At 43.5% G+C, this 18,751-nt stretch overlaps 1 protein-coding gene across 1 annotated transcript in view; it reads left to right on the top strand.

Annotated features, from left to right (window-relative positions):
* The window catches only part of phyh (phytanoyl-CoA 2-hydroxylase), a 31,465-nt gene extending 13,060 nt beyond the window's left edge, over positions 1-18,405 (top strand). Inside the window, exons 4-9 of the mRNA XM_063072788.1 lie at positions 536-704; positions 1,387-1,468; positions 7,783-7,964; positions 9,350-9,499; positions 13,908-14,042; positions 16,819-18,405. Coding sequence (XP_062928858.1) covers positions 536-704; positions 1,387-1,468; positions 7,783-7,964; positions 9,350-9,499; positions 13,908-14,042; positions 16,819-16,872 — 772 coding nt within the window. The 3' untranslated portion in view covers positions 16,873-18,405. The remainder of the gene's footprint in view (positions 1-535; positions 705-1,386; positions 1,469-7,782; positions 7,965-9,349; positions 9,500-13,907; positions 14,043-16,818) is intronic.
* Positions 18,406-18,751: the final 346 nt, after the last annotated feature.

Below are 18,751 nucleotides of genomic sequence, written 5' to 3'. Positions count from 1 at the left end.
GCTGTGCAGACAGGAGAGACGGCAGGAAACGTTGCCACATGGCTGGGGTGTCAAAACTAGAGGGTATAGGTTTTGTTCAGGAGGAAGATGTTAAGAGTAGATCAAAGGAGTGATATTTTCGCCCGGGTTGGAATCCGGATTGTCCTGCTTGAAAGGGTGTGGGGTGGAGGCACTGCTAAAGTTTGCTAATTTACTGAAAGTTTACAAGCAGGTGATTGTACAAATATATAAGGGAATAAAGAAAGTAAAAACTACAAGGAAAAGCACAATGAAAACTTCAATCTGGACCTTAATCCAACACTTCAAACCCTTAACACCCCAACTGAAAATCAGCTTTGTGTATACTCAATTACCTGGCCTCTGATGTTCCCTTGGGTAGATGGTTCTAAAGATTCAAGGAAGAGAATTGTTTGGAATTCTTTATTACAGACGTAAACTGAAAAAGAAATGATTATCTATTTGCTAATATTGTGATGTATTTAATGAATACACACAAAGTACGTTTGGAAATGAATGCTGTTTGTCTTGGTTACAGAGAGGAGTTTGAAAGGATCTGTCAGAAGGAAGTTGTGGTCCCTGGATTAACAGTGATGAGAGATGTAGTCATTTCGAAATCTGAGTATGTTCCAGATCACCAGGCTGTTTCCAAGATCCAAGATTTCCAAAACAATGAAATCCTTTTTAGGTACTGCTGCCTACCAGAGGTGAGAGGCAAAGATTTAAAGGCTAAAGACTTCTTTTTATCCAAAGAATTGCAAATGATTGAGAACATACTCAGATGCAAACAAGAAGCAATGTTAGTGTACGTTCTCCTAAAAAGTAAGAGCTTGCTGCACAATATGTAACTTTAAATTATTTTCAAACCAGTAGGCTGCTATCAAATCAGAATAATCAAGTCTAAAAATATTTTGCTGGTGTTTCACTGTACTCTTCAAGATATCCTCAAATGCTTATCTAATTTAACATAATATAGGCATCCGTTAGTCTCGTGAGACCATGGATTTGCGCCTTGGAAGGTTTCCAGGGCGCAGGCCTGAGCAAGGTTGTATGGAAGACCTGCAGTTGCCCATGCTGCAAATCTCCCTTCTCCATACCACCGATATTATCCAAGGGAAGGGCATTAGGACCCATACAGCTTGGCACCGGTGTTGTCGCAGAGCAATGTGTGGTTAAGTGCCTTGCTCAAGTACATAACACACTGCCTCAGCTGAGGCTCGAACTGGCAACCTTCAGATCACTAGACCGACACCTTAACCACTTGGCCACGCGCCAACACCTAATTTAACATACCAGTTTACAAATATTGCAGCTAATTTGTAGGTGGATATTGTATTTGAAATCAGCCTTTTGCATAAAATGCTTTGTTAATACAGTTAATGCTTTCAGATCTTAAAATATGTGGAGTGCTTCACTGGTCCCAACATCATGGCAATGCACACCATGCTGATCAACAAGCCTCCTGACTCGGGTAAGACGGGGAAAAAAGAGACTGAATATTGGAACCAGTTTATTGTTGTCACGTGTGCTGAGACACACTGAAAAATTTGTCTTGCACGCTTTTTGTATATAGTGGATTCCAGTTAATTGGGCTGTCCATTATTTGGGACAACTCTTAAAGTTTATCAGAATCAGGTTTGTTATCACCAGCATGTGACGTGAAATTTGTTAACTTGGCAGCAGCAGTTCAATGCAATACATAATCTAGCAGAGAAAAAATACATACATAAAATAAAACATAATAATAAATTAACAAGTAAATCAATTACGTATATAGACAAAAAAACATGCAAAGACAGTAATACTGTATATTAAAAAAAAAGTGAGGTAGTATCCGAAGCCTCAGCACCCACCCAGGAATCGGATGGCAGAGGGGGAGAAGCCGCTCCTGAGTCGCTGAGCATGTGCCCCCAGGCCTCTGCACCTCCCACCTGACGGCAACGGTGAAAAAAGATCACGCCCTGGGCGCTGGAGGCCCTCAGCAAAAACCTAATCGAGAAAATACCCAGGACTCCCTTCATTAATCTGGGCCACTATTTCGCTTAATTGGGACAGGAGACTGTTGCCGAACAGTTTCTAACTTGCATCAGTCACGTGCACTTTTGTAGCTTAGAGCGAGCAGTTTTTAAATAACATCAATTGTGTCTGTTTATATTCAAAAAGCAGTGATTTTTGTGGCTGATAGTTGGCAAGAAATAAGCAGTAAGACAGTTCAGAACTGTTGCACACTGGAGATGCTAGAAATGGTCAGGAGTGAAAATGAAATGATTTCACTACTTCAAGTTTGGAACTATAACAAATTTGGAGGTATTGGCAATCGTTTTGAATGTTAGAATGAAAATGAAGATTTGGAGGATGCAAACATTGAAAGCATTTTATGAAGGCAGCCCATAATGGCGACCGAGACGGAGGTGGAATTGTTCGGACAGAGATGGCGCTCAGTACTCGGTGTCAGAGAGCTGATCAGAGCTCGAAGTTTTCGGATGGCTCAGAGTTGGATTGTGGTCGGCATGGCAGGGAGAGTTTTTCTTCCTTCTTCTGTCTGCGTGAGATGTGGGACATTTGAGAAACTTTGAACTTTTACTGTGCTCATGGACTTCTTCATCAAGTTATGGTATTGTTACACTGTTTGTAACTATATGTTATAATTATGTGGTTTTGTCAGCTTTTCAGTCTTGGTTTGTCCTGTGTTTTGTGATATCACACCGGAGGAAATAATGTGTTATTTCTTAATGCATGCATTACTAAATGACAATAAAAAAGGACTACCTGTCTTCATAATCATATCATAATCTGCACTAGATGCCTGCGCCAATTTGTTCATTTATCATCAGCCAAATGAATTCGGCAGCGTTCACTGGATGAATTCCTCCGTCAATAACTATTAGTACGGTTTTATAGTACTATAGTAATATGGTTGTGTTCTAATTTGTTCTATATTTCATTGAAATACATAATTTGTTACTCAGTTAAATGGTAGTTTGTCTTTTTTATACCTTTTAAACTATCTCCATGAAACTTCAGCTAATTGGGACAAAATGTACTGGTCCCAATGAGTCCCATTTAAGTGGAATCCACTGTTTATAAATTCATTACAACAGTGCACTGAGGTAGTACAAGGTAAAACAATAACGGAATGCAGAATAAAGCGTAACAACTACAAAGAAAGTGCAGTGCAGGTAAATAAGTTGCAAATTCACAATGAGAAAGACTGTATCGCTGTTGGTTTATTATTGTCACATGTACCAAGATACAGTGAAAAGCTTCTCTTGCATACTGTTCTTACAGAATCAGTGTCAGAATTAATATCATTGGCATATGTCATGAAATTCATTACTTTGTGGCAGCAGTCCATTGTAATACATAATAATAAAAACTATAGATTGCTATATGTAGTTCGTGTGTTTATTGACTACTGTAGTCAATAAACGGCAGCCTGATGAAGGTACAGGTGTCCCCCACTTTTCGAACGTTCGCTTTACGAAACCTCGCTGTTACGAAAAACCTACATTAGTTCCCTGTTTTCGCTAACAGAAGGTGTTTTCACTGTTATGAAAAAAGGCAACACAGAAAAAGCATGCGATAAAAGACAGCGCGCGCCCCGAGCAGCCGCTCCTCCCCCAGAATTACATTCTGGCCGTCATTGCTTAAACACGTGCCTGTGAGCAGCCGTTAGCAAGATGAGTTCTAGGGTATCGGAAAAGCCTGAAAGAGCTCGTAAGGGTGTTAAACTTAGCGTAAAACTAGACATAATTAAGCGTTCCGATCGTGGTGAACGAAGTAAGGGCAAAGTGAGTTTGGCTTGTGGAAGTTGACGAAGGTGATGTTGAAGAGGTTTTGGCATCCCATGACCAAGAACTGATGAAGAGCTGATGCAATTGGAAGAAGAAAGGATAACAATCGAAACCGAATGCAGTAGCGAATGGACCGAAAGTGAAGTCGTCCAGGAACTGAACGTGAAGCAACTGTGTGAGATTTTCGCAGCAATTGACAACAATGATTGCAGAAAAGTATGACTTTAATTTTGAAAGGGTACGTAAGTTTAGGGCATATTTGCAAGATGGTTTGAGTGCTTACAAAGAACTCTATGACAGAAAAATGCGCAAGGCTAAGCAGTCAAGCACACTGTCGTTTTTCAAGCCTTCCACATCAGCCACAGCAGACGACAAACCTCGACCCTCGACATCTAGGCAGGCAGAGATAGAAGAAGACGACCTATCTGCCCTGATGGAAACAGACGACGATGAGATGACACCTCAGTGTCCCACCACCCCAGACCCCGGGCTACGTACCGATACATTGCCGCGGAGAATGCAGCGATAGCTGGGACACGCCCAGCACATCTTTAAGAAAAAAGCCGAAATAAACAAGCTAATTAATTAGGTGCCACCTGGCATGTAAATGTCGGCCCAGAACGGAGGCGATTGCCGATTACGAACGGTTTCATAGGAATGCTGTACCTTCGGACGGCGGGGGAAACCTGTATTACTACTGTCCAGGTGATCCAGGGCAGAGTGGAGAGCTAATGAGATTGCATCTGCTGTACACCTGTTGTGGCAAAAGGCAGGCTGCAGTGGGTCCAGGTCCTTGCTTAGGCAGGAGTTGATTCTGGCCATGGCCCACCTCTCGAAGCACTTCATCACAGCAGATGTGAGGGCCACTGAGCAACGGGGATTGAGGCAGCTCACCCTGCTCTTCTTCGACACTGATATGATTGTCGCCCTTTTGGTGGGAACCTTCCGACCGCAGCAGTGAGAGTTTGAAGTTGTCCTCGAACCCTCCCGCCAATTGGTTTACACAGCCCTCCCAGGTACACCATCAGGGCCTGATGCCTCGAGGGGATAATCATAAAGCATACTCCACCTCCTTGGCCTTTAAAAGACTGAGCTGCCCTGTCTTTGTGGAGCCATCTGACTGCAGCACTACGTCCAAAATTGCCAGTGCTTCTGGCACCAACGTACTATATACGGAAGATTCCGGAGAAAAAGTTCTGTACACTATCTAGACAGATCATGGCATATGTAAACATAAGAGATTCTGCAGACGCTGAAAATAGAGCAACACGCACAAAATGCTGAAGGAACTCAGGTGGTCAGGTAGGCATAAAGAGTGGACGCTTGGGCTGAGAGCCTTCATCATGGCATACAGAGGTGCGTCGAGGTAGTAAAATGAGAACAGAATGCAGTACATACTGTTACAGTTACAGAACAAGTGCAGTGCAGGAAGACAAATAAAGTGCGAGGGCCTTGAGGAGGGAGACTGGGAGCTCAAGTGTTCACCTTCAGCCTATGAGAGTCCATCCAAGAGTCCAACAGCAGGCCAGGCGCTGTCCTTGATCGCGGTGGTACGTGTTTTCAAATACCACCGAGGTGAGGGGACAGGAGGTAGAAGGACTGGAGTGGGAGGGGTATTGATTATGTTGGCTGCTTTCCCGAGACAGTATGAGGTGTAGATAGAATCAACAAAGGGTGGCTTGGTTTGTGTGACGAAATGGGCTGAGTTCACAGCTCCACAATTTCTTATGAACTTGAGCAGAATAGTTGCCGTAGCAAGCTGTAACGCATCCTAATCAGGTGCTATCTAGGGTACACTTGTAAAGGTTGGTGAGGGTTATATGGGACATGCTAAATTTCCTCAGCCTTCTTCGGAAGCGGAAGTGATGGTTACCTCTCTTGGCCATAGTGCCAACATGGCTGGACCAGGGTAAATTATTGGTGATTGAGTATCCAAGAAGCAGAATCTCTATGAACTTGTAGTGAGATCAGTGCATCCTGAGAACTGGCTGAGAAAAGTGTTAGTATGTGAATGGTATAATCAGTATCAGAACACAGCCCAGCACATCACACAAGCCAATCTTCCGTCCTTGGACTCACTTTATACCGCACGCTGTCGGAGCAGTGCTGCCAGGATAATCAGGGACACGACCCACCCAGCCAACACACTTTTCGTCCCTCTTCCCTCCGGGAGAAGGCTCAGGAGCTTGAAGACTCGTACAGCCAGATTTGGGAACAGCTTCTTTCCAACTGTGATAAGACTGCTGAATGGATCCTGACCCGGATCTGGGCTGTACCCTTCAAATATCCAGACCTGCCTCTTGATTTTTTTTGCACTACCTTACTTTCCCTTTTCTATTTTCTATTTACGATTGATGATTTAAATTTTTAATATTTACTATCGAGTTGTACTCCAGGGAGCACGAAGAACAATCAAATATCGCCGTGATGATTGTACGCTCTAGTATCAATTGTTTGGCGACAATAAAGTATAAAGTATAATCTGGTGTTTTAGCACGGACATCTGTCATTAAATTTGTTGTTTTGTAGCAGCAGTACAGTATGATATATCAATACACTGTAAATTATAATAAATTTATAGGGGTATGATATGGTGTAGTGGCATCAGTACTGGACTTCGAGTTTGAAACCGGCCGGGTCCCAACCTGGGCAGCAGCTATATCTGTAGGGAAGAGAGGCCTGGCAATCTACTTCTGTAGCTTGCCACAAAAACCCTATGGACAGCTACAGTATCCATAGGCTCGCCATGAGTCGACAATTTCACGGTGGCACTTAACAGCTATATGTCAAGTTCAGGTTTGTAGTCATTTGATTATGCATACATCAAGCAAAATAGTGTTCCTGTGGACCATGGTGCATTCACAAAACATGCATCACACACAGCACTTAAACCAAAATATTAGGAATAAGTTAATAAAATATAATTCAAGATGCGTGTAGTAAAGCGCAGCTCGGGTAAACAGTACGGTAAACAGCTCTCTGTCCAAGTGATGGGATCTCAGTGGTGGCAGGGTGTTCATGAGTCTCACAGCCTGAGGGAAGAAGCTGTTACCCAGTCTAGCAGTCCTAGTCCTGGTGCTTCTGTACAGCCTTGATTAATGAGAAGGTGTTGTGGGTACAGGTTACATCGTCCGTTATGAGCACACCGAGGAACCCTATGCTCTTCACTCTCTCCTTGGCAGAGCCATTGATGTGCAGTGGAGAAAGATCGACCTGTGCCTTGCTGAAGTCCACAGTCATCTCTTCTGTCTTGTGCGTGTTGAATCTCAGGCTGTGGTTCTCAGAGTATCTGTCAAGCCCCTCTACCCTCTGTCTGTATGCCAACTCATCATTGTTGCTGATGAGGCCAACCCACTGTTGTGTCATCAGCGAACTTGATTCTGCGGTTTGAGCTGGATCTGGCAGTGCAGTCGTGAGATAGATATAGACACATACTTTCGCACAGTGTTGTAGTAATTGTGTGCATTGCACTGTACTGCTGGTGCAAAAGGAACAAATTTCATGACATAAGTGAGTGATGATAAACCTGATTCTGATATGGGTCTCTAATGTGGACAGAGAGTGGGAAGGGGGCAAGGAGAGGGGAATTGTCCTTGGGGAAAAGTGAAGGGAGCTGGGAGGGAGACATTCTGTAATGATCAATAAACCAATTGACTGGAATCAAATGACCTTGCCTGATGCCTCAGGGATGGATGTATTGGCACCCAGGCCCCCCCCCCCACTCCTGGCACTCCATCTCTGCCACCTGTCCCACACCCCTCCACCCTTGCCATTCCTAACATCCTTTGCTTCTTGCCAGATTTCCAAAGTCGCTCTCTGCTCCACGTTGACAAATACAGTAGTGTGCATCTCATTATTTATTCATTTTGTCTAATATATATCTGTATATCTTATGGTAGACGGTAAGAAGCTGTTCCTAAAATGTTAAGTGTTGGGTCTTCATGCTGCTGTCCCCTGTACCATATTGAGTTCTGTATGCACACGCTCTCAGGAAAGAAGACTTCGCGGCATCCGTTGCACCAGGATCTGCATTACTTTCCATTCCGGCCTGCGGCCCAGATCGTATGTGCCTGGACTGCCATGGAGAAGGTGGACCGCAACAACGGCTGCCTTGTGGTGCTGCCGGGGACACACAAGGGCAGCCTGAAGAAACACGTTTACCCCGATTGGCCGGTAAGTGCGGTGGTGTAACACCGTTACTATACCGCGACCAGTGTTCAATTCCCGCCACTGTCTGTGAAGTTTGTACCTTCTCCTGTGATGCCTGGGTTTCCTCCAAGTGCCGAGGTTTCCTCCCACATTCCGAAGGTACCAGGTTAGTGGGTTAATTGGCCCTGTGGGTGTAATTGGGCAGTGTGGGCTGTTGAACTGTAAAGGCCTGTTACCGTGTTGCATCTCTTAATTAAGTACACAAATTATGGAAACTAGGCTTGTACTCACTGGAATTTACAAGCTTTAAGGGTGATTTTCAATAAACTATGTCATCTGGGTCATTGATAATGAATCTGACTTTCCAGGTCTGACAGAGAACAATCCTGGTTTGTGGAGCCAGATGATTTCTCTCAGGATGCATTTCACAAAAAAAAAGTAGGACAATCACCTTGAGGAGTGAAATTACAAAATGCTTGTTCTTCTCGAAAATTTACTAAAATAAGATCCATGCATCATTTTGAAACAAGATTGCACAGAAATTTAAATATCACAATTAAATCCTAATCAGAAATTCCAAACCTCCTAATTTCAGGAAAGTTAGAGTGCTAAACTAACACACATCAAGAATTGGATTGCTTAAAATTGTTTCTAGTAATTACACTTGTTCTGTTAATGAAATGTATCAGACTTGGAACACTCCAGTGCTGAGTTTTCTGGCTTTTCTTGTGTCTTCATTGCTAGAGGGATTGAATTTAGGAGCAGGGAGGTCATGCTGCAACTATACAGGGTACTGGTGAGGCTGCACCTGGAGTACTGGGTGCAGTTCTGGTCTCCATACTTGAGGAAGGATATATTTGAGTTGGAGGTGGTGTAGAGGAGGTTCACCAGGTTGATTCCGGAGATGAGGGGGCTAGACTATGAGACGAGATTGAGTTGCCTGGGACTGTACTCGCTGTACTCACTGGAATTCAGAAGAATGAGAAGAGATCTTATAAAAACATATAAAATTATGAAACGGATAGGTAAGATAGAAGCAGGAAAGTTGTTTCCACTGGTAAGTGAGACTAGAACTAGGAGACATAACCTCAAGATTCGGGGGAGATGAGGAGGAACTGCTTTTCCAATTCTCTGCCTAATGAAGCAGTGGAGGCTACCTCAGTAAATATATTTAAGACAAGGTTGGATAGATTTTTGCATAGTAGAGGAATTAAGGGTTATGGGGAAAAGGCAGGTAGGTGGAGATGAGTCCATAGCCAGATCAGCCATGAACTTATTGAATGGCAGAGCAGGCTCGATGGGCCGGATGGCCTACTCCTGCTCCTATTTCTTGTGTTGTTTCCATGGAGAATTTTATTTTTGCTCATGAAGGTGATGTGGTATGCTGTCCTTGTCTGCTATATTTTCAGGGTGGCGTCAATAAGATGTATCATGGCATCCACGATTATGACCCCAGTCATCCCCGGCTTCACCTGGAAATGGAGAAGGGTGACACTGTGTTCTTTCACCCTCTACTCATCCATGGATCGGGAACCAATCAGACTCGTGGCTTCCGAAAGGTGAGGTTGATGGACAGGGGTTACAGGAAAGCGAGACCCATCGCATATAGTAGATGGAGAGTCCAATGCAAAATAAACTTCCTTCGCAAACAAAATCCCCTCAAGTAGCATGGATAATTTCACTCACTTCAACACTAAGTTGATTCCACAGTCTATTGACTCACTTTCAATGCCTCTTTCATAGAACATAGAAAATCTGTAGCACATTGCAGTTCCTTTGGCCACAATGTTGTGCCGACCATGTAACCTACTCTAGAAGCTGCCTAGAATTCCCCTAGCGCATAGGCCTCTATTTTTCTACGCTTCGTGTACCCATCTAAAAGTCTCTTTAAAGACCCTATTGTATCCGCCTCCACCACCATCGCTGGCAGTGCATTCCACGCACCAACCTCGGTACATATTTCCAAGCACATTAAAACTATGCCTCTTCGTGTTAGCCTTTTCAGCCCTGGGAAAAAGCCTCTGGCTGTTCACACCATCAATTCTCTGTTATTTATGTATTTTGTATTTGTACAGATCATCTTCTTTTGTACATTGGTTGTTTGTCAGTCTCTGGGTAGTTTTTCATTGATTCTATCGTATTTCTTTTTCTATTGTGAATGCCCACAAGAAAATGAATCTCAGGGTTGTATTTGATGTCAGAAATGTATTTCGATAATAAATTTAGTTTGTGCTTTGATCAACACTTTCTGATCTTGCTGAGTGATACGAGGCCATGGGGCTGGCATTGCTATCACCACATTTGATAGTTGGAATTAGATGAAGTTTACTAATTGTCACCTCCAAACCCTGTTTCAATTTTGGGTGCAGTGGTTTTTCAGGAATTGAGTAGGAATGCAGTAACATTCATTGGTGTTTTGTGGATCAATGAGATTTTGCCTTTGTAGAGGTAATTGTGAAGTTTTGTATGGTATTGGTCAGACTGCACTTGGAGTATTGGTAGCAGTTTTGGGCCCCTTATCTAAGATACAATGTGCTGGCATTGGAGAGCGTCCAGAGAAGGTTCATTAGAATGATCCTGGAAACAAAAGGGTTAATGTATGAGGAGCATTTGATATCTCTGGGCCTGTACTCAATATGAGTTTAGTAGAATGAGGGTGAAGTTGCCATTACTAGGGAGAAGGTTCTTAGGAAACTGAAAGGTTTGAAGGTAGATAAGTCACCTGGACCAGATGGTATTCTCCCCAGGGCTCTTAAAGAGGTGGCTGAAGAGATTGTGGAAGCATCAGTAGTGATCTTTTGGGCACGGTTCTGAAGGAATGGAAAATTGAAAATGTCATTCCACTCTTCAAGAAGGGAGAGAGGCAGAAGAAAGGAAATTATGGACTGTTAGTTTGAACTCAGTGGTTTGGAAGATGTTGGAGTTGGTTGTTAAGGTGAGCTCTCAGGTTACTTGGAGGCACATAATATCGTAGGCAGTAGTCAGGAAAAATCTTGCCTGACAAATCTGTTGGAATTTGAAGAAAAACAGGATAGACAAAGAATCGGTAGATGTTGTGTACTTGACTTTTCAGAAGACCTTTGACAAGTTGCTTAACAAGTTAAAAGCCCATGGCATTACAGGAAAGATACTAGCATGGACATGTGTCTAGTGGTGTGCCACAGGGATCAGAGCTGGGTCCATTGTTATTTGTCATCTATATCAATGATCTGGATGATAATGTGGTAAATTGGATCAGCAAGTTTGCTGATGATACAAAGATTGGAGGTGTGGTGGACATTGAGGAAGGTTTTCAAAGCTTGCAGAGAGATTTGGACCAGCTGGAAAAATGGGCTGAAAATTGGCAGATGGAGTTTAATACAAACAAGTGTGAGGTATTGCACTTTGCAAGGACAAACCAAGGTAGAACATACAGGGTAAATGGTAAGGCACTGAGGAGTGCAGTAGAACAGAGGGATCTGAAAATGCAGATACAAAATTCCCTAAAAGTGGCGTCACAGGTAGATAGGATCGTAAAGAGAGCTTTTGGTACATTGGCCTTTATTAATCAAAGTATTGAGTATAAGAGCTGGAATGTTATGATGAGGTTGTATAAGGCATTGGTGAGGCCGAATCTGGAGTATTGTGTTCAGTTTTGGTCACCAAGTTACAGGAAGGATATTAATAAGGTTGAAAGAGTGCAGAGAAGGTTTACAAGGATGTTGCCGGGACTTGAGAAACTCAGTTACAGAGAAAGGTTGAATAGGTTAGGACTTTATTCCCTGGAGCGTAGAAGAATGAGGGGTGATTTGATAGAGGTATATAAAATTATGATGGGTATAGATAGAGTGAATGCAAGCAGGCTTTTTCCACTGAGGCAAGGGGAGAAAAAAAACAGAGGACATGGGATAAGGGTGAAGGGGGAAAAGTTTAAAGGGAACATTAGTGGGGGCTTCTTCACACAGAGAGTGGTGGGAGTATGGAACGAGCTGCCAGACGAGGTGGTAAACGCGGGTTCTTTTTTAATATTTAAAAATAAATTGGACAGATACAGGGATGGGAGGTGTATGGAGGGATATGGTCCGTGTGCATGTCAGTGGGACTAGGCAGAAAATAGTTCAGCACAGCCGAGAAGGGCCAAAAGGCCTGTTTCTGTGCTGTAGTTTCTATGGATAGAGCATTGACTAATTGGCTGGTGGCAAAGAGTGAAAATAAAGGGAGCCTTTTCTGGTTGACCTCCGATGACTAGTGTTCAACAGGGATCTGTGTTGGGACTGCTTTTTATGTTATGTGTCAGTGGCTTGGATGACGGAATTTATGGCTTTGTGGCCAAGTTTGCAGACCGTGCGAAGATACACAGAGAGACAGGTAGTTTTGAGGAAGTAGAGAGGCTACAGAAGGACTTAGATTAGGGGAATGGGCAAAGAAGTGGCAAGTGCAAGAGTGTGAGGAAGTGTATGGTCATGCACTTTGGAGGAAGAAATGAAAGAGTAGACTATTTTGTAACTGGAGAGAAAATACAAAAATCTGAGATGCAAAGGGATTTGGGAGTCCTTGTGCAGGATTCCCTAAAGGTTCATTTGCAGGTTGAGTCAGTGGTGAGGAAGGCAAATGTGATGTCAGCATTCATTTCAAGAGGACTAGAATATAAAAGCAAGAATGTAATGTTTATAAAGCACTGGTGAGGCCTTATTTGGAATATTGCGAGCAGTTTTGGGCCCTCTATCTAAGAAAGGGTATGTTAGCATTGGAGAGGGTTCAAAGGAGGATCATGAAAATGATTCTGGGATTGAAAAGCTTGTCATATGAGCAGAGTTGGATTGCTCTGGGCCTCTAGTCACCGGAATTCAGAAGAATGAGGGGTAACCTCATTGAAACCTATCGAATGTTGAAAGGCCTCAATAGAGTGGATGTGGAGGAGATGTTTCCTACGGTGGGGAGTGTAAGACCAGGTGACACGGCCTCAGTATAGAGGGGACATCCTCTTAGAGTAGAGATGAGGAGGAATTTCTTTAGCCAGAGAGTGATGAATCTGTGGAATTCATTGCCGCAGGCGGCTGTGGAGGCCGAGTCATCTGGTATATTTAAGACAGAGTTTGGTGGATTCTTGATTAGCCAGGGCATGAAAGGATATGGGGAGAAGGCAAGAGATTGCGGCTGAGCGGGAAACTGGATTAGCCATGATGAAATGGCAGAGCAGACTCTGGCCAAATGCTCTAATCCTGCTCTATATCGTCCGGTTCAATATCATTGAAACTTACGGAATATTAAAAGGCCAAAATAGAGCGGTGTTTCCTATATTAGGGGAGTCTAGGACCAGAGCGTACAGCCTCAAAATAGAGGAGCATCCATTTAGAACAGAGATGACGAGGAATTTCTTCAGGCAGTGGGTGGTGAATCTGAGAAATTCAATGCTGCAGACGGTTGTGGAGGTCAAGTCTTTGGGTGTATTTAAAGCATATGTAGATTGATAGATTTTTGATTAATAAAGGCATTAAAGGTTACAGGGAGAAGGCAGGAGAAAGGAGTTGAGAGGGATAATAAATCAGCCATGGTGGAATTGCAGAGCACACTCAATAGGCTAAATTCTGCCTTATGTCTAGTGGTCTTATGGTTCCCATTGTTTTCTGTAAGGAGTTTGTATGTTCTTCCCGTGGCCACGTGAGTTTCCTCTGGGTGTTCTGTTTTCCTCCCCCATTCCAAGATATATTAGGTTTAGGTTTATTAAACTGTGGGCGTGCTATCTCAATGCCAGAAGTGTACTGACGCTTGCGAGCTGGCCCCAACACAATCCTCGCTCTTTGGCCTGTTGCGAACAACACTTTTTACTGTATGTTTCAGTATACGTGTGACAAATAAAGCTAATCTTTTATCTTTATCAAAGAATCTTAAAACCTTCAGTTAAGCTCCCAGACTTGTCAGCCTTGTTCTGAACAATGCTTTTCCTTCAATACTGACTTCCTCTGTTGCGTGTGGTTTGATTTTCAGGCAATTTCCTGCCACTTTGCCAGTGCAGATTGCAGTTACATTAACGTGAAGGGTACCAGCCAGGAGAATATCGAGGAAGAGGTTCTTGAAATAGGAAAGAAGAAGTACAACCTTGACAAGGATGTGTCTTTGGCGGTAGGTATTTAAAATCTAAATTGTTAAAGTTGCGTAAGGCCTTGTAATCAAATCGAGTTGTTAGGGATAGTTTAATGTGGAGTTGAGTTGGTAACTGGGTAACATTGGGACTTGGTAGCTGTAAGAACGCTGTGTCCACAACCCTTCTCAATGTCAGCAAAGCAAACTGCTGCCGTTCTTCTCACACAGGATATTAATGCACCTTAAACCAATGAACACAGAACCTTGAGACGCCATCGGGAAACAAGATCAACCAAACCTCAACTTGTTTTAGACTATAAGACACAGGAGCAGAATTAGGCCATTCAGCCCATTGATTCTACCCTGCCATACCATCATGGCTGATTTATTATCCCCCTCAACCCATTTTCCTGGCTCTTCTCATAACCTTTGACACCCTGTCATACTCCGCTTTAAATATGCACGGTGACTTGTTCTCCACAGCTGTCCGTCACGGTGATTTCGACGTGCTCACGTTTGTTAAGAACATAGAACAAAATGGCAGAGGACAGGCCCTTCGGCCCATGATGTGCTGACCTATACAAATCTACTCCACAGTCAGTCTATCCCTTCCTTCCCACCCAGCCTATAACCCCCCATTTTTCTTGCATCCATCTGCCTATTTAAGAGTCTCTTAAATGCCCCTAGTGTATCTGCCTCTACAGCCCCTCCTGGCAGGGCTTTCCACACACTCACCACTGTCTTAAAAGAAACACACACACAACCTCTGACATCGAATCTAAACATTCCTCCACTGTCCTTAATTAGATGTCCTGGTATTGCCCATTAACACCCTGGTGAAAGGGCATTGGCTCTTCATTCTGTCTCTGTCTCTCATAACCTGTACACCTCTGTCAAGTCAGCTCTCATCCAAAGGGAAAGGCCCTGGTCGTAAGAGGCCCTTTATTGAATGGGGTTGACCATGGACATTGCGGCCTAGCTGTCTACGTATACGCAAGCCAGGATAGTACGACATGGAGAGCAAACTGTTGCCAAGGCAGCAGGCTCCCACGCTCCACGCAGCTGATGAATCCAAAGGGACGGCAGAGACCGATACAGTTTGTCACCAGAGGCGTCGCAGGAGTTGCCAGTCAGTGTTAAACTCAACGTATGACTGTCTTAGGGACTCCAGCTCCAGATTTATTTATTTATTTATTTTAGCAATGTTTACTCTGAAAGTCTTCCCCATGGGCGGGTTCAGCCACAACGCAGTGGAGGTTTGAGATCAGAGCTTTCCTTCCCCTAGGTGAGCTGCCAACCACAGCTGACGAGCCTCATCTGCGCAGAGTGACTGGTTTTAAGGAGCTAGTAACCCGCCTTTACCCCTTCTCCTGTCAGACGTGTCCTCTAATCTAGGTAAATCTCCTCTGCACCCTCTCTAAAGCTTCCACATCCTTCCTATAATGGTGCAACCACAGCTGAACATAATATGGTCTATCCAGAGTTTAAAAGAGCTGCAACATTTCCCACTAAGGTGGGAGTCTTGACCAGCATGGACCAGATGGGTAGAAGGACCAGCTTCCTTGCTCCATGCTGCTGTTTGATCGTCTGTTTGCTCTATCAGCCCTGCATATTTTTTTTCTGCACAATATTATTCAAATTAATGTACACAAATTAGGATCAATAGTGTATCTGACTATTGGATAGTCCAGTAAAGCTCCTGCAGGGCTGACAGATCAGTGCACTTCATGGCCCAGTGAAGCCACCCAGAAAGCAAACTCAAAGCCTGTGCACTCCTTCTGATTCAGATTCATTTATCACATGTACATGCACCGTAATATACATACATACGTCATTTGCACTAATAACCAGCACAACCTAAGGATGTGCTGGGGGCAGCTTGCGATTGTAGTCCTACATTCTGCCCACCGTGTTCAGTTGACCAATACAACAGCAAGACAGGCCACAGACACACACACACTCTCTCTCACTCACTCTTTCCCTCCACCTCACCCCTCCAGGACAGGCTGCCTCCAGGCCTCCAACTTCCAGCTCAGTTTAATACAAAAGAATTAGTACTGTTTGGGTGGGTGCTTTTTTGCTCCATGGTTACTGGGGTTCGAGGCTATGTCAGGGTTGCACAGAAGATGAAAAGCTACTGTAAAATTTCCAGACCCAGTGAAGACAAGGAATTAGGCTGGGCAACTCTTTTCCTGGCACTTCAGAAGTTTGAAAAAGTTATGCAGTGCACACAGCCTATGGAAGAGTGAAGATATTTGACCTTGTTGGATTAGGGTGTAGAATTGTTATTTTTCCTGTGGTTTAGTCTTTTTAAGTTTGTATGTTTATATAATTAGCCCTATGTTTGGAATTGTTCAGTGAATTTTCCAGTAAGTACGGTACAGTTGCTTCTGTAATTTTTCTAGAAAAAGTTCTTAATTTTCAGTAGCAGGTGTCATGCCATGTGAATCTGGCTATTTTAAAGGCTAATTGTTATCATTGGAATTTTTTTTATCTAGTCGGAGTACGAGAGCACAACTGCTTTTTCCTTTGTCTCTTCTTTGTTCTCTTGTCTGTCCTTTCTTGTTTACTTTCCACTCTTGTTACACTTAATAAAATGATCGTAAGCAACAAGTTTTATGCCTCATTCTTGACTTCTGAAGAACCTTTGGATCCAACAGCCAGATCGCATAGTAACTGATTATGCAAGTAAATGTTTCCTTTAAAGCATATAGCCATGAAGGAATTGCATTCATGACCATTTCAATGTACCAAATTTTCCCGCAATTGGACCAGAACAGAGGCAATGCTAACACTTTCCCTATTTTCTTTCCAGGACGTCTGGTGTTTCAAATCGCGTCTTGTACAAGGAGAGAGAACCAATTTGTGAAATCGTCCTGACCTGAGTAACCACTAGAGGACGCTGTGCTTGTGCGCCACGCACCATGACAGATTAATTAATTTTCTTCTGCAAATGATAATGTTCACTGCACTTTCAATATACTCTGCATGTTTAAGAACCGCCTTCAAGAGTTAATTCCTATAATTGTAGAGTAACACACACAAAGTGCTGGAGGAACTCAGCAGGTCAGACAGCATCCATGGATGGGCAGCAACTCAACATTTCGAGTTGAGACCCTTCTTCAGGATAAAGACTCGGCCCAGAAGGTCAACTGTTTGTTCCTTTCGAAAGATGCTGTCTGACCTGCTGAGTTCCGCCAGCATCTTGTGTGTGTTACTCCAGATTTACAGCATTTTCAGGATCTCTTGTGTCAATATTTGTAGCATCATTTACAATCCAAAGGTACAGTAAAACTCCAATAATCCAGCAGGGTTGGGACATTGGTGTCAGACTGACCGGTTTTCTCAACTATTTGTAAAACACCCCAGAATACTTTCAGTTCACTTTTAAGATTTGCATTGAATTATAAATATTTGCGAGTGGAGGCCCGATGTCTGTCAATCAGCTAGTTCGTGCTGGAGACAGTAGATTGGCAGCCTGCCCTGGGGTTGGAGGCCTGACTCTGTGTGAGTGAGTGGATGGTGTATGGATGGGAGAAAGGAAAGCAGTTTTTTTCCCTGTCACTGATTAAAGATTAGCTTTTATTTGTCACTTGTACATCGAAACATACAGTGAAATGCGTCGTTTGTGCCAAATCAAATCAGCGAGAATTGTGCTGGGCAGCCCGAAGTTGTCAGCATGCTTGTGACGCCAACATAGCATGGCCACAGCCTAATCCGTCTGTCTTTGTAATGTGGGAGGAAACCAGAGCACCTGGAGGAAACCCACGCAGTCACAGGGAGAACGTACAAACTCCTTACAGACAGCGGTGTGAATTGAACACCAATCAGTGATTGTTGGAAAGTGATTCCACTAACCACTACACTGCACTGCATTTGATCCATTGCTATCGCTGCATGTCTTGTTCTGTTGAACATTGTGGGCAGGCTATGTTGGCACCGGAACACAGCACATCCTTAGGTTGTGTTAGTTATTAACGCAAAGGATGCATTTCAATGTACATATGATAAATAAATGAGTCTCAAATTTCCAACAAATTGAATTTAAAGGGAGTACAGCCAATGTGGTCCTGGTGAGTTTGAAATGAGTGCAGGAACCAAGGCTCCAGTAACCATTTGCTGAACCAGCCATATCCTATCCACGGTCATATAGCGGATTATCGGAGTTCTACTGCACTCGGTCGGATGTTCTTTAAGTTGGCTTTAGTTCAGCTGATTGCACACTATCACCAATTTTAATTGCACTTGTGTTGATGGATTTTAATCCTTAATTATATTGTGTTTTACATTTTCTGTTCCACGTTAATTTAATACTGTTCAGTTTAGAATAGTTTGAAATGATTCTTGCAGTGTAGCATGTGATCTTCCGCTGAATGATCATATATAAATGCCTTTGAATCAACTATATTGGTCAGTTTGTTCATCAGCCCTGCTCTCGTGTTTGCACTGCAGTCTGTGGGCCTGTGGCATATTGCTCAGAGTGACCACACAGTCACCTTGTCCAATTTGATCACGGTAGGACTGCTCACTCTCTCCGTGATCATCTCAGCTCGGACCAGAAAGGTTACATCTTCACGTCATACTGCACAGACTAGAATACAGTCTTGGCCAATGCTCTCATTGAGTGCTTGAGGCTGTCCATAAGCTGTGATATCAGGCTGACCGGGCTGTTCTCTGCTTCTGTCCTTAATAATCGATGCCACCTTCTTTAGGCAAAACCAAACCTGTGGTCTTCTCCCCCACTCCCC

The sequence above is a fragment of the Mobula hypostoma genome, chromosome 20 (assembly GCF_963921235.1).
Source record: "Mobula hypostoma chromosome 20, sMobHyp1.1, whole genome shotgun sequence".
Lineage (NCBI taxonomy): Eukaryota > Metazoa > Chordata > Chondrichthyes > Myliobatiformes > Myliobatidae > Mobula > Mobula hypostoma.
The sequence above is the reverse complement of the archived record's forward strand: the minus strand, read 5'-3'. Positions and strand labels throughout refer to the sequence as shown.